This window comes from Anomaloglossus baeobatrachus, chromosome 1, assembly GCF_048569485.1.
Source record: "Anomaloglossus baeobatrachus isolate aAnoBae1 chromosome 1, aAnoBae1.hap1, whole genome shotgun sequence".
Classification (NCBI taxonomy): Eukaryota; Metazoa; Chordata; class Amphibia; order Anura; family Aromobatidae; genus Anomaloglossus; species Anomaloglossus baeobatrachus.
The window spans coordinates 216,970,338-216,986,329 of record NC_134353.1 but is presented as its reverse complement, the minus strand read 5'-3'; the positions used below and the strand labels follow the sequence as shown (position 1 = coordinate 216,986,329).

At 50.5% G+C, this 15,992-nt stretch overlaps 1 protein-coding gene across 1 annotated transcript in view; it reads left to right on the top strand.

The window, feature by feature from the left end:
- ABCE1 (ATP binding cassette subfamily E member 1) overlaps nt 1-15,992 on the top strand; it is a 95,401-nt gene that overhangs the window by 12,175 nt on the left and 67,234 nt on the right. The window contains exon 2 of the mRNA XM_075348092.1: nt 74-224. Coding sequence (XP_075204207.1) covers nt 122-224 — 103 coding nt within the window. The 5' untranslated portion in view covers nt 74-121. The remainder of the gene's footprint in view (nt 1-73; nt 225-15,992) is intronic.

The following is a 15,992-nucleotide window of genomic DNA, read 5'->3' as shown; positions in this document are numbered from 1 at the left end:
ATGAAGCTAGAATGGAATTATATTTAAAATAATTGAATTATAATTTGGCATTTATTTCCATTTTTTATTTTAGGTTTTAAAATTATTACCTAAAACAGGAGCAGCCAACTATACATGAAAGATGGCCGACAAACTAACAAGAATAGCAATTGTTAACCATGACAAATGTAAGCCAAAGAAATGTCGTCAGGAGTGCAAAAAGAGTTGTCCTGTTGTAAGAATGGGTAAGTACCCCGAGGAATAGCGTATTACTGCATTTCCCATTCATCGCGGGAAGATGGCTGCTGATTTAGAAGTGCAAGCCCCTAAAAGATTTTTTCCAGTGTCTTCATAGGAATAATGCTTCTTTGCTCACCACCCAACACAGAAGTGAGAAGTGCTGGTTTGCTCCTTTTAACCCTTTGCAATAAATTGACATATTAAAGTGAACCTGTCAGGTTCAATATGCACCCAGCACCTCGAGCAGTTCTGCCTAACCGTCCCTATATACAGTAGCATGGATAGAGATCTTTAGAAAAAGTATTTCTAAAGATCTTTTACCGTATGCTAATGAGCGAGGACACTGGCCCCCTTGGCGTTAGTTCCCCAGCCAGTCGCCCCATTAGCATGTTAGTACACCCCTGTGGGTGTGCTAACATGCTAATGAATACGCAGCGTCCTAGGATGATCTCACTCACCTCTCCGCTGCCATCATGTCTGACGGGGGATTTCGGCTCATTGAGCATGACCCCGGAGTTTGCGTCATGCGCACTATGAAGCCGGATGTACGCGTCCTGGCTTCAAACTGAAGTAGTGCACATGACCCAAACTCCGGGGTCATGCTCAATGAGCCGAAATCCCTCGTCGGACGCGAGTGCAGCAGAGAGGTGAGTGAGATCATCCTCTGACGCTGCGTATTCATTAGCATATTAGCACACCCACAGGGACGTACTAACATGCTAATGGGGTGACTGGCCATGAAACTAACACCCAGGGGGCTAGTGTCCTCGCTCATTAGCATACGGTAATAGATCTTTAGAAATACTTTTCTTTGTCGCTCCATTGGGAGACCCAGACAATTGGGGTGTATAGGCTATGCCTCCGGAGGCCGCACAAAGTATTACACTAAAAGTGTAAAGCCCCTCCCCTTCTGCCTATACACCCCCCGTGCTCCCACGGGCTCCTCAGTTTTTTGCTTTGTGCGAAGGAGGCAGACATGCACGCACAGCTCCACAGATTGGTCAGCAGCAGCTGCTGACTATATCGGATGGAAGAAAAGTGGGCCCATATAGGGCCCCCAGCATGCTCCCTTCTCACCCCACTCTTGTCGGCGGTGTGGTTAAGGTTGAGGTATCCATTGCGGGTACGGAGGCTGGAGCCCACATGCTGTTTTCCTTCCCCATCCCCCTTAGGGCTCTGGGTGAAGTGGGATCCTATCGGTCTCCAGGCACTGAGACCGTGCTTCATCCACAACTCCTGTGGAGCCTGCTGGATAGGAGCCGGGTATCGTTCAGGGACATGGCCCTGCTACTTGGAGGTACTCTGTATCCCTGTGGGGACAGCGCACAGCAACACTCCAGCTTTGCTGGGTGTGCTAGTGCACCGGGGACCGCGGCGCTGACCGGGTTAATATGTGCCATTACACACTCAGCGTTGCTGAGTGTGTTTATGTATAGGGACTGCCGCACTGACCGCCGCTGCCATGGAAACACCGCGGCGCGGCTGGGACTTGTAGTGCGCCGGGGACTTCCGCGCCGGCCTCGCTTTTACGGCGGCCGCGTTTATTACTAGAGTCCCCGGCTTTTTGCGGCCTAGTTTCTTTTCCTCCCACCCCCAGCCCTGACAGGCAGGGGAAGGGCGGGACGCTGCACAGAACGAGCAGCACTGAGGGCTGGAGCATGCTTTGCATACTCCACCCCCCTCACTGTGCACAGTGCGGGCACCAGTTCCCGCACTTTCTGGGTCACGCCCACGGCTCCCTCCTCTCCTCAGGACGCCGGCAGCCATTCCTGTCAGCTCCTCGGACGCTGCAGAGGGGGACAAAGTCTGGGAGACCCAGGCAGGGACTCTGGTGGCCTCACAACCGCTTTAAGCGGGTGGTAAGCAGCACCTGTGGTGCTAGCCCCATTGTGCAGTAGTGTAACATTATATGTTTATGGTATATATATTTTACACTGTATGGTGCACAGTTGATTCTGGCTATATACCCTATTGTGTTGCTCAGGGAAGATAATAGCATGGTGCCCACGAAAGGCAGGGGTGCCAAAACACAGGCTTATTATGCTGCCTGCGCCGCATGTACGACCCCGCTACCGGCAGGTTCCACTGACCCTCATTGTGTGCACTGTTCGGCCCCTGTGGCACTTACTCAGCCAGAGCCTCTGCTAAGAGGGGCCCAGGGGGAGCCACCTGCTGACACTGTCCAGCTGACGGGGACGGAGTTTGCAAAACTCTCTGAGACTATGGCTAAGATACTAGAAGCCTTGCATTCCAGGCCGGTATCTCAGCACAGGGACTCTGTTGAATCTTTGTTCCCTGGCCCACCTCAGTTGGACCAACAATGTCCTCCCGGGGTATCTCATGGGTCCCAGGCTGAGGGTTCTGACACAGACCCCAGCCCCAGACCGACTAAGCGAGCTCGCTTAGAATTTCCCTCGACATCATCATATTGTGCAGGGTCTCAGAGGGGGGAATCTCTGGTTGATGAAGCGGAGACAGTTGATCAGGATTCTGATCCTGAGGCCGCTCTCAATCTTGATACTCCTGACGGGGACGCCATAGTGAACGATCTTATTGCGTCCATCAATCAAATGCTGGATATTTCTCCCTCAGCTCCTCCGGCGGAGGAGTCGGCTTCTCAGCAGGAGAAATTCCGTTTCAGGTTTCCCAAGCGTACACCTAGTATGTTTCTGGACCACTCTGATTTCAGAGAGGCAGTCCAGAATCACCATGCTTGTCCAGATAAGCGTTTTTCTAAGCGCCTTAAGGATACACGTTATCCCTTTCCCCCTGACGTGGTCAAAAGTTGGGCTCAGTGTCCCAAAGTGGATCCTCCAATCTCCAGACTGGCAGCTAGATCCATACTTGCAGTGGAAGATGGGGCTTCACTCAAAGATGCCACTGACAGGCAGATGGAGCTCTGGTTGAAATCCATCTATGAAGCTATCGGCGCTTCTTTTGCCCCAGCATTCGCAGCCGTATGGGCGCTACAAGCTATCTCAGCAGGTCAAGCGCAAATTGACGCAGCCACACGCACGTCCGCGCCACAGGTGGCGTCCATAACCACTCAGACATCGGCATTTGCGTCTTACGCTATTAATGCTGTCCTGGACTCTGCGAGCCGTACGGCGGTTGCAGCCGCCAATTCGGTGGTACTACGCAGGGCCTTGTGGCTACGGGAATGGAAGGCAGATTCTGCTTCCAAAAAGCGCTTAACCAGTTTGCCAATTTCTGGCGACCGATTGTTTGGCGAGCGTTTGGATGAAATCATCAAACAATCCAAGGGAAAGGATACATCCTTACCCCAGCCCAAACCGAACATACCCCAACAGAGGAGGGGGCAGTCGAGGTTTCGGTCCTTTCGGGGCGCGGGCAGGTCCCAATTCTCCTCGTCCAAAAGGCCTCAGAAAGATCAAAGGAACTCTGATGCATGGCGGTCTAAGTCACGTCCTAAAAAGACCAAAGCTACCGCTACCAAAGCGGCTTCCTCATGACTTTCGGCCTCCTCACTCCGCATCCTCGGTCGGTGGCAGGCTCTCCCGCTTTTGCGACACCTGGCTGCCACGGGTAAAAGACCGTTGGGTGAGAGACATTCTGTCTCACGGTTACAAGATAGAGTTCACCTCTCGTCCCCCGACTCGATTCTTCAGGTCATCCCCGCCTCCCGAGCGAGCCGAGGCTCTTCTGCAGGCGCTGGGCACTCTGAAGGCAGAAGGAGTGGTGGTCCCTGTTCCTCTTCAGCAACAGGGCCACGGTTTTTACTCCAACTTGTTTGTGGTCCCAAAGAAGGACGGGTCTTTCCGTCCTGTCCTGGACCTGAAACTTCTCAACAAACACGTAAAGACCAGGCGGTTCCGGATGGAATCCCTCCGCTCCGTCATCGCCTCAATGTCCCAAGGAGATTTCCTTGCATCGATCGATATCAAAGATGCTTATCTCCACGTACCGATTGCTCCAGAGCACCAGCGCTTCTTGCGCTTCGCCATAGAAAACGAACACCTGCAGTTCGTGGCACTGCCGTTCGGCCTGGCAACAGCCCCACGGGTTTTCACCAAGGTTATGGCTACTGTAGTAGCGGTCCTCCACTCTCAGGGTCACTCGGTGATCCCGTACTTGGACGATCTGTTGATCAAGGCACCCTCTCAAGAGGCATGCCAACACAGCCTCGACGCTACCCTGGAGACTCTCCAGAGTTTCGGGTGGATCATCAATTTTCCAAAGTCAAATCTGACACCGGCCCAATCGCTGACATACCTTGGCATGGAGTTTCATACCCTCTCAGCGATAGTGAAGCTTCCGCTGATCAAGCAGCGGTCACTACAGAAAGGGGTACAATCTCTCCTTCAAGGCCAGTCACACCCCTTGAGGCGCCTCATGCACTTCCTGGGGAAGATGGTGGCAGCAATGGAGGCAGTCCCTTTCGCGCAGTTTCACCTGCGTCCTCTTCAATGGGACATCCTACGCAAATGGGACAGGAAGCCGACGTCCCTCGACAGGAACGTCTCCCTCTCTCAGGCGACCAAAGCTTCCCTTCGGTGGTGGCTTCTTCCCACTTCATTATCGAAGGGGAAATCCTTCCTACCCCCATCCTGGGAGGTGGTCACGACGGACGCGAGTCTGTCAGGGTGGGGAGCGGTTTTTCTCCACCACAGGGCTCAGGGTACGTGGACCCAGCAAGAGTCCTCGCTTCAGATCAATGTTCTGGAAATACGGGCAGTGTATCTTGCCCTGAAAGCGTTCCAGCAGTGGCTGGAAGGCAAGCAGATCCGAATTCAGTCGGACAATTCCACAGCGGTGGCATACATCAACCACCAAGGCGGCACACGCAGTCGGCAAGCCTTCCAGGAAGTCCGGCGGATTTTGATGTGGGTGGAAGCCACGGCCTCCACCATCTCTGCAGTTCACATCCCAGGCGTGGAAAACTGGGAAGCACATTATCTCAGTCGCCAGGGCATGGACGCAGGGGAATGGTCCCTTCACCCGGACGTGTTTCAGGAGATCTGTTGCCGCTGGGGGGTGCCGGACGTCGACCTCATGGCGTCCCGGCACAACAACAAGGTACCGACGTTCATGGCACGGTCTCAAGATCCCAGAGCTCTGGCGGCAGACGCCTTAGTTCAGGATTGGTCGCAGTTTCAGCTCCCTTATGTGTTTCCTCCGTTGGCACTGTTGCCCAGAGTGTTACGCAAGATCAGGGCCGAGTACCGCCGCGTCATCATCGTCGCTCCAGACTGGCCGAGGCGGTCGTGGTACCCGGATCTGTGGCATCTCACGGTCGGCCAACCGTGGGCACTACCAGACCGACCAGACTTGCTATCTCAAGGGCCGTTTTTCCATCTGAATTCTGCGGCCCTCAACCTGACTGTGTGGCCATTGAGTCCTGGATCCTAGCGTCTTCAGGGTTATCTCAAGACGTCATTGCCACTATGAGACAGGCTAGGAAACCAACGTCCGCCAAGATCTACCACAGGACGTGGAAAATGTTCCTGTCGTGGTGCTCTGCTCAGGGTTTTTCTCCCTGGCCTTTTGCCTTGCCCACCTTTCTGTCCTTCCTTCAATCTGGACTGGAAAAGGGTTTGTCGCTCGGCTCCCTTAAGGGACAAGTCTCAGCGCTCTCTGTGTTTTTCCAGAAGCGCCTAGCCAGACTTCCACAGGTACGCACGTTCCTGCAGGGGGTTTGTCACATCGTTCCTCCTTACAAGCGGCCGTTAGAACCCTGGGATCTGAACAGGGTGCTGATGGTTCTTCAGAAACCACCATTCGAGCCAATGAGAGATATTTCTCTCTCACGCCTTTCGCAGAAAGTGGTTTTTCTAGTAGCAGTCACTTCACTTCGGAGAGTGTCTGAGCTAGCAGCGCTGTCATGCAAAGCCCCTTTCCTGGTGTTTCACCAGGACAAGGTGGTTCTGCGTCCGGTTCCGGAATTTCTCCCTAAAGTGGTATCCCCCTTTCATCTCAATCAGGATATCTCCTTACCTTTTTTTTGTCCTCATCCGGTTCACCAATGTGAAAAGGATTTGCACTTGTTAGATCTGGTGAGAGCACTCAGGCTCTACATTTCTCGGACGGCGCCCCTGCGCCGCTCGGATGCACTCTTTGTCCTTGTCGCTGGCCAGCGTAAAGGGTCACAGGCTTCCAAATCAACCCTGGCTCGGTGGATCAAGGAACCAATTCTCGAAGCTTACCGTTCTGCTGGGCTTCCGGTTCCCTCAGGGCTGAAGGCCCATTCTACCAGAGCCGTGGGCGCGTCCTGGGCTTTGAGGCACCAGGCTACGGCTCAGCAGGTGTGTCAGGCAGCTACCTGGTCGAGCCTGCACACTTTCACGAAACACTATCAGGTGCATACCTATGCTTCGGCGGATGCCAGCCTAGGTAGACGAGTCCTTCAGGCGGCGGTTGCCCACCTGTAGGAAGGGGCCGTTTTACGGCTCTATTACGAGGTATTATTTTACCCACCCAGGGACTGCTTTTGGACGTCCCAATTGTCTGGGTCTCCCAATGGAGCGACAAAGAAGAAGGGAATTTTGTTTACTTACCGTAAATTCCTTTTCTTCTAGCTCCAATTGGGAGACCCAGCACCCGCCCCTGTTTTTTTGTGTGGACACATGTTGGTTCATGTTGAATGGTTTCAGTTCTCCGATATTCCTTCGGATTGAATTTACTTTAAACCAGTTTATAATTCTTTTCCTCCTTCTTGCTTTTGCACCAAAACTGAGGAGCCCGTGGGAGCACGGGGGGTGTATAGGCAGAAGGGGAGGGGCTTTACACTTTTAGTGTAATACTTTGTGCGGCCTCCGGAGGCATAGCCTATACACCCCAATTGTCTGGGTCTCCCAATTGGAGCTAGAAGAAAAGGAATTTACGGTAAGTAAACAAAATTCCCTTCTTTTTAAAGATCTCTTTATCTATGCTAGTGTATACAGGGACAGTTAGGCAGGGATTAGCAATATACACCCAGAACTGCTCGAGGTTCTGGGTGCATATTGCACCTGACAGGTTCCCTTTAAAAGGGTATTCCCATCTCAAAGATCCTATCCGAATATGCAGTAGGTGTAATAATAATAGTAAATCCCTCCATTTAGAAATGTATTATGGTTCTTATGAAAAGCTATGTCACTTACCTCATGATTAGTGCATTGCATGGACATTGGGTATCCATGCTTACGACCACGCATATTGTCAGTTAATTGCTAGTAGTCATAATCATGGATACCTAAGGTCCTGCAATGCCTTTCACGTGAGGTAAGCAACATAATGACTAAAAAAGAACTATACTACATTTCTAATTATAGGTATTTGCTAATATTATTATTACACCTACTACATATTGAGATAGTATCTTGGAGATGGGAGTAAGGGCTAAGCCACACGGCGAGAAAATCGGTGCGAGTGGAGTGCGATAAAACATCGCATTCCCCTCGGACCAATTCTAGCCTGTGTGTCAGCACACATGGGCGATTATTTTCTCAGCCCTAATCGGACTGAGAAAACAATCGCAGCATGCTGCGATTGTAAGCTGAGTCTCTTTCTCTCGCACCCATTCAAGTGAATGGGGCGAGAGAAAAATCGCACTGCACTCGCGGTACACCGGTGTACTGCTAGTGCAGTGCGAGAATGGCAATACCCGGCTACACAGGAGAGAGGGAGAGAAATCCCTCCCTCCCCTCCTGAGTGCCGGCCCGCCCCCCGCAGCTGAGGTCTGCTCGCACGAACGGACCTCAGTTGCAAGGACACAGGCATGACACTCGGCTCTGCTGTACTGCCAGCACGAGCCGAGTCTCATGCAAGTGGATCGCAGTAGTGCCCGTGTGGCCCCAGCCTATCACTTTAAGTCCTAATTGTTGCTTTGAAAAAAGCAATTGCTGATCATCAATAGGTATCCAATATCTAGATCTTACATGTAAATCCAAATCAATGTAGCACCATGTGTTATTAAAACATAACCTTTAATATAATTAGTCGTGCTCGATAAGTTTGAGTTGTCGGGTGGCTGGAACAATCTCTGTTTTAATAGGTGAAGGATCACTTTGTCTATTGTCTATTTTAGACTAATTACAGTGGCATGTAAAAGTTTGTGCACCCCTGGTCAAAATTAGTGTTATTGTGAACAGTTAAGCAAGTTGATGATGAAATGATCTCTAAATGGCATAAAGTTAAAGATCACACATTTCCTTTGCATTTTAAGCAAAAAAAAAATGTATTTTCATCTTTTACATTTTAAAAATTACAAAAAGGAAAATGGGCCGATGCAAAAGTTTGGGCACCCTTGGAGATTTGTGTGCTCAGATAACCTTGACCAAGATTTCAGACCTTATTTAGCCTGTTAGGGTTATAGCTTGTTCACTATCATCATTAGTAAATGCCAGGTAATGCAAATTTCATAGCTTTATAAAAACCAAGCCTCCTTTAAACTTCTGCCAAAAAAAACAGCAGCCATGGCTTCTTCTAAGCAGCTGCCTAGCACTCTGAAAATGAAAATGGTGGGGGCCCACAAAGCAGGAGAAAGCTATAAGAAGATAGCAAAGTGTTTTCAAGTTGCCCTTTCCTCAGTTTGAAATGTAATTAAGAAATGTCAGTTACGATTAAGAGTAGAGGTCAAGATAAGGTCTGGAAAACCAAGCAAAATTTCTGTGAGAGCTGCTCGTAGGATTGCTAGAGAGGCAAATCAGAACCCCTGATTGCCTGCAAAAGACCTTCAGGAAGATTTAGCAGACTCTGAACAGTACCACACAATGTACCACAACTCCAGAGACATCTGCACAAATATGGCCTTCATGGAACAGTCATCAGAAGAAAACCTCTCCTGCATTTTTATCATAAAATTCAGAAGTATGCAAAATAACATCTAAAGAAGATGATGTATTTTGGAAACAAGTCCTGTGAAGGGATGAGGTTAAAAAAGAACTCGTTGGCCACAATGATTGATGTGGAGAAAAAAGGACACAGAATTTCAAGAAAAGAGTATCTCATCAACCATTAACCATGGGGGTGGATCAATCATGTGGTGGGGTTCTGCTGCAGCCAAAGGCATGGAGAACATTTTAAGGGTAGAAGAAAGAATGGATTCAATGAAATTTCAACTAATTCTTGATGCAAACATACCGCTATATGTAAAAAAGCTGAAGTTGAAAAGAGGATGGCTTCCACAAATGGATATTATCCTAAACACATGTGAAAATCCATAATAGACGACATCAAAAGGTGCAAGCTGAAGGTTTTACAATGGCCCCTGATCTGAACATCATTGAAAATCTGTGGCTAAACCTCAAAAGAGCAGTGCGTGTAAGACGACTCCGGAATCTCACAGAACTGGAAGACTTTTCCAAGTAAGAATGGATGAAAATCTCTCAAATAAGAATTCAAGCACTCTTGGTTGGCTACTAAAAGCGTTTATAAGCTATGATACTTGCCAAAGGGGGTGCTACTAGGTACTGTGTAGGGTGCCCAAACTTTTGAATCGACCCATTTTCCATTTTTGTTAATTTAAAAATGCAAAACATTGTGTATGTGTATATATGTATATGTGTATGTGTATATATATATATATATATATATATATATATATATATATATATATATATATATATATATATATATATATATATATATATATATATATATATATATATATATATATATATATTCCCCTAAAATACAAAGGAAGGTGTCATCATTAACTTCATGCCTTTCAGAGATCATTTAATCTTCAACTTGCTTAGCTGTTCACAATAGCAGTAATTTTGACTAGGGGTGCCCAAGCCTTTACATGCCACTGTATATTAAGGCTATGTTCACACTAGAAAAATAAAGCAGGTGCGTTTTTTTCATGTTGGTCCCTGCGTTTTTTATTGCCTTTACAGCAATAAAGCACATTGAAAATGAAAAAAAAAATAGATAATACAGAGATAGATATGATACATAGATAATAGATATTTAGGGGAATAGATAGATAAGATAGATAATAGATAATATAGAAAGATAGAGGGATAGATAGACAGATGATAGATCGACAGAGGGATAGATAATATAGAAAGATAGATAGATATAGATAGATAATAGATATTTAGGGGGATAGATAGATAGATAATAGAGGGATAGATATTCCAGCTTTATTTATGATGTTTCCCCCCCACACACTGCACTTCTCATGGCCGGTAATGTGTTCACATCAGCGGCCGTGAGAAATGTCCTGAAGTCACCTCTGCACCTCGCGCAGGAGCCGCATTCAGCACTCGCTCACTGACCCGTGGAGAACTGTCAGACGCGGCTGGAGCAGGGCTGGAAGCGCCGTGGGACATCGCTGTGGATTACGTCGGAGCTGTGTCTGGGAGGGGTTAATACACTGGAGAAAGAGGGGCTTTTTGTCTTTTATTCAAAATAAAGGATAATTCGGTGTGTGTGTTTCTTTACTTTCACTTTCAGATTAGTGACAGCGTGTCATAGACGCTGCCATCACTAATCTTGGACTTAGCGGCAGCTATTAGTTGCCGTTAACTCCATATTACCTGGATTGCCCCAGCATCACGGCATCTGGAGGAGCCGGTAACACGCCGGGACTGTCGCATAATGGATGCGACAGTTCCGGGGCAGCTGCGGCTGATATTCTCGGCTGCGGGAGGGGGCATTAACCCTGTCCCTCGCTCTCCCCAGCCTGAGAATACCGGACCGCCGCTGTGTGTTTACCTGGCTGGAAGGTAAAAACACAGCGGAGCACACGCTTTTTTTTTTTCCTCTTCTTCTTCCTGTCCTAGTGACATCACTTCCCTGCAAAACACAGGGCAGGGAAGTACACAATGTCCCAAAAACGCGGAATAACGCAGGTATAACGCATGTATAACGCAGGAATAACACAGGAATAACGCACATCACTTGCTACCTGCGTTATTCCTGCGCTATTTCACGATTACAGTCAATGGAGTGAAATAACGCAGTTTGAGCATGTCACTTCTTTTCTGCAGCTTTCTTTTTCTTAAGAAAATCTACTGAAAGAATTTTCTTAAGAAAAAAATGCAGTGTGCGCACAGCTAATTTTTTCTTTGTCGCTCTATTGGGAGACCCAGACAATTGGGTGTATAGGCTATGCCTCCGGAGGCAGCACAAAGTATTACACTCAAAAGTGTTAAGCCCCTCCCCTTCTGCCTATACACCCCCCGTGCTCCCATGGGCTCCTCAGTTTTTATGCTTTGTGCGAAGGAGGCAGACATGCACAGCACAGCTCCACAGATTGGTCAGCAGCAGCTGCTGACCAGGTCGGATGGAAGAAAAGTGGGCCCATATAGGGCCCCCAGCATGCTCCCTTCTCACCCCACTCTTGTCGGCGGTGTTGTTAAGGTTGAGGTATCCATTACGGGTACGGAGGCTGGAGCCCACATGCTGCTTTCCTTCCCCATCCCCCTCAGGGCTCTGGGTGAAGTGGGATCCTATCGGTCTCCAGGCACTGAGACCGTGCTTCATCCACAGGAGACTGCTGGATAGGAGCCGGGTTCCGTTCAGGGACATGGCCCTGCATCTTGAAGGTACTCTGTATCCCTGTAGGGACCGCGCACGGCAACACCTCAGCTTTGCTGGGTGTGCTAGTGCACCGGGGACCGCGGCGCTGACCGGGTCTATATGTGCCATTACACACTCAGCGTCGCTGAGTGTGTTTATATGTAGGGGCTACCGCGCTAACCGCCGCTGCCATGTGAAACTGCGGCGCGGCTGGGACTTGTAGTTCGCCGGGGACTTCGGCGTCGGCCGCGCTTTTACGGCGGCGACGCTTATACTCGAGTCCCCGGCTTTCTTGCGGCCTAGCTTCCTTTTTCCCGCCCACAGCCCTGACAGGCAGGGGAAGGGCGGGACGCTGCACGGAAGAGAGGGACAAACGAGCAGCATGAGGGCTGGAGCATGCTTTGCATACTCCACTCCCCTCACTGTGCACTGTGTGTGACGCCCACGGCTCCCCCCTCTCGTCAGGACGCCGCAGCCATTTCCTGTCAGCTCCTCCGACGCTGCAGAGAGGGACAAACCCTGGGAAACCCAGACACGGTCTCTGGTGGCCTCACAACCGCTTTAGGCGGCTGGTAAGCAGCACCTGTGGTGTTAGCCCCATGGTGCTGTAGTGTATTGATACATTCTGTGTTATTACTATATACTTTACACTGTATGAGCACAGTTCATTATGGCTATTTACCCTTTTGTGTTAATCAGGGAAAACAATAGCATGGCGCCCACAAAGACAGGGGTGCCAAAAAACAGGATTATTATGCTGCCTGCGCCGCTTGTACGACCCAGCTGCCGGCAGGTCCCATTGACACTCATTGTGTGCAATGTGTGGCCCCTGTGACTCTTCTTCAGCCAGAGCATCTGCTAAGAGGGGCCCAGGGGGAGACACCTGTTGACACGGTCCTTAGTGACGGGGATGGAGTTTGCAAAACTCTCTGAGACTATGGCTGAGATACTAGAAGCCTTGCAGTCCAGGCCGGTATCTCAGCAAAGGGACTCTGTTGAACCATTGTTCCCTGGCCCCCCTCAATTGGACCAACAATGTCCTCCCGGGATACATTCCAGGCTGAGGGTTCTGACTTAGACCCCAGCCCCAGACCGACTAAGCGGGCTCGCTTAGAATTTTCCTCGACATCATGTTGTTCAGGGTCTCAGCGGGGGGAATCTCCGGTTGATGATGCGGAGACAGCTGATCAGGATTCTGATCCTGAGGGCGCTCTCAATCGTAATACTCCAGACGGGGACGCCATAGTGAACGATCTTATTGCGTCCATCAATCAAATGCTGGATATTTCTCCCTCAGCTCCTCCGGCGGAGGAGTCAGATTATCAGCAGGAGTAATTCCGCTTCAGGTTCCCCAAGCGTACACCGAGTATGTTTCTAGACCATTCGGATTCCAGAGAGGCAGTCCAGAATCACCATGTTTGTCCAGATAAGCGTTTTTTCTTAGCGCCTTAAGGATACACGTTGTCCTTTTCCACCTGACGTGGTTAAAGGTTGGACTCGGTGTCTCAGAGTGGACCCTCCAATCTCACAGACTGGCGGCTAGATCATTACTTGCAGTGGAAGATGGAGCCTCGCTCAAAGATGCCACTGACGGGCAGATGGAGCTCTGGTTGAAATCCATCTATGAAGCTATCGGAGCTTCTTTTGTCCCAGCATTCGCAGCCGTATGGGCGCTACAAGCTATCTCAGCAGGTCAAGCGCAAATTGAAGCAGCCACATGCACGGCCGCGCCACAAGTGGCATCCATTACCTCCCAAACCTCGGCAACGCTATTAGTGCTGTCCTGGACTCTGCGAGCTGTACGGCGGTTGCGGCCGCCAATTCGGTGGTACTCCGCAGGGCCTTATGGCTACGGGAATGGAAGGCAGATTCTGCTTCCAAAAAAAGCGCTTAACCAGTTTGCCAATTTGTGGCGTCAGGTTGTTTGGCGAGCGTCTGGATGAAGTCATCAAACAATCCAAGGGAAAGGATACATCCTTAACCCAGTCCCAACCAAACATATCCCAACAGAGGAGAGGGCAGTCGAGGTTTCGCTCCTCTCGGGGCGCGGGCAGGTCCCAATTCTCCTCGTCCACAAGGTCTCACAAAGACAAAGGAGCTCTGATGCATGGCGGTCTAAGTCACGTCCTAAACAGACCACCGGGGGCGCCGCTAACAAAGCGGCTTCCTCATGACTTTCGGCCTCCGCTAGTAGCATCCTCGGTCGGTGGCAGGCTCTCCCGCTTTTGCGACACCGGGCTGCCACAAATAAAAGACCGCTGGGTGAGAGTTATTCTGTCTCACGGTTACAAGATAGAGTTCACCTCTCGTCCCCCGACTCGATTCTTCAGGTCATCCCTGCCTCCCGAGCGAGCCGAGGCTCCTCTGCAGGCGCGGCGCACTCTGACGGCTGAAGGAGGGGTGATCCCTGTTCCTCTTCAGCAACAGAGCCACGGTTTTTTACTCCAACTTGTTGGTGGTCTCAAAGAAGGACGGGTCTTTCCGCCCGGTCCTGGACCTGAAACTGCTCAACAGACGGGTAAAAACCAGGCGGTTCCGGATGGAATCCCTCCGCTCCGTCATCGCCTCAATGTCCCAAGGAGATTTCCTTGCATCAATCGATATCAAAAATGCTTATCCCCATGTACCGATTGCTCCAGAGCACCAGCGCTTCTTGCGCTTCGCCACAGGACACGAATACCTGCAATTCGTGGCACTGCCGTTCGGCCTGGCAACAGCCCCACGGGTTTTCACCAAGGTTATGGCTACTGTAGTAGCGGTCCTACACTCCCTGGGTCACTCGGTGATCCAGTATTTGGACGATCTGCTGATTATTATTATTATTATTATTATTGTTTATTTATAGAGCACCATTGATTCCATGGTGCTGTACATGAGGGGGTTACATACAGAATACATGTACACGTTACAATAGACAGACTAGCACAGGGGGAAGAGGGCCCTGCCCTTGCGGGCTTACATCCTAAAGGATTTTGGGGAGGAGACAGTAGGTGGGGTGTAGGTGGGGCGGCAGCTCCGCACGGTGGTGGGGCGGCAGCTCCGCACGGTGGTGGGGCGGCAGCTCCGCACGGTGGTGGGGCGGCAGCTCCGCACGGTGGTGGGGCGGCAGCTCCGCACGGTGGTGGGGCGGCAGCTCCGCACGGTGGTGGGGCGGCAGCTCCGCACGGTGGTGGGGCGGCAGCTCCGCACGGTGGTGGGGCGGCAGCTCTGCACGGTGGTGGGGCGGCAGCTCCGCACGGTGGTGAAGCAGTGAGGTCATTGAAGGTTATAGGCATTTCTGAACAGATGAGTCTTTAGGTTCCGTTTGAAGCTTGCGAGTGTAGTAGATAGTCTGACGTGTTGAGGCAGTGAGTTCCAGGAGACTGGGGATGCTCGGGAGAAGTCTTGGAGTCGGTTGCATGAGGAGCGAATGAGAGAGGAGGATAGAAGGAGATCTTGGGAGGACCGGAGGTTACGTTTTGGAGTGTAGCGAGAGATTAGTTCAGAGATATATGGAGGAGACAGATTATGGATAGCTTTGTAGGTCAGTGTTAGTAATTTGAATTGGATACGGTGGAAGATTGGGAGCCAGTGGAGGGACTTGCAGAGAGGAGACGCGGGGTGGTATTGAGGAGAGAGGTGGATCAGTCGGGCAGCAGAGTTAAGGATGGACTGGAGAGGGGCAAGTGTGTTAGCAGGGAGACCACAGAGGAGGATGTTGCAGTAGTCGATGCGGGAGATTATGAGGGCGTGCACTAGAATTTTTGTAGATTGGGGATTGAGAAAAGGGCGGATTCTGGAGATATTTTTGAGTTGAAAACGGCAGGAGGTGGTGAGGGATTGGATGTGCGGTATGAAGGACAGGGCAGAGTCAAAGGTCACTCCGAGGCACCGAACTTTGGGTGCTGGGGAGAGCGTGATGTTATTAATTGTAATGGATAGGCACCCTCTCTAGAGGCATGCCAACGCAGCCTTGACGCTACCCTGGAGACTCTCCAGGGTTTCGGGTGGATCATCAATTTTCCAAAGTCAAATCTGACACCGGCCCAATCGCTGACATATCTTGGCACGAAGTTTCATACTCTCAGCGATAGTGAAGCTTCCGCTGATCAAACAGCAGTCACTACGGAAAGGGGTACAATCTCTCCTTCAAGGCCAGTCACACCCCGTGAGGTGCCTCACGCACTTCCTGGGGAAGATGGTGACAGCAATGGAGGCAGTCCCTTTCGCGCAATTTCACCTGCGTCCCCTTCAATGGGACATCCTATGCAAATGGGACAGGAAGCCGACGTCCCTCGTCAGGACAGTCTCCCTCTCTCAGACGA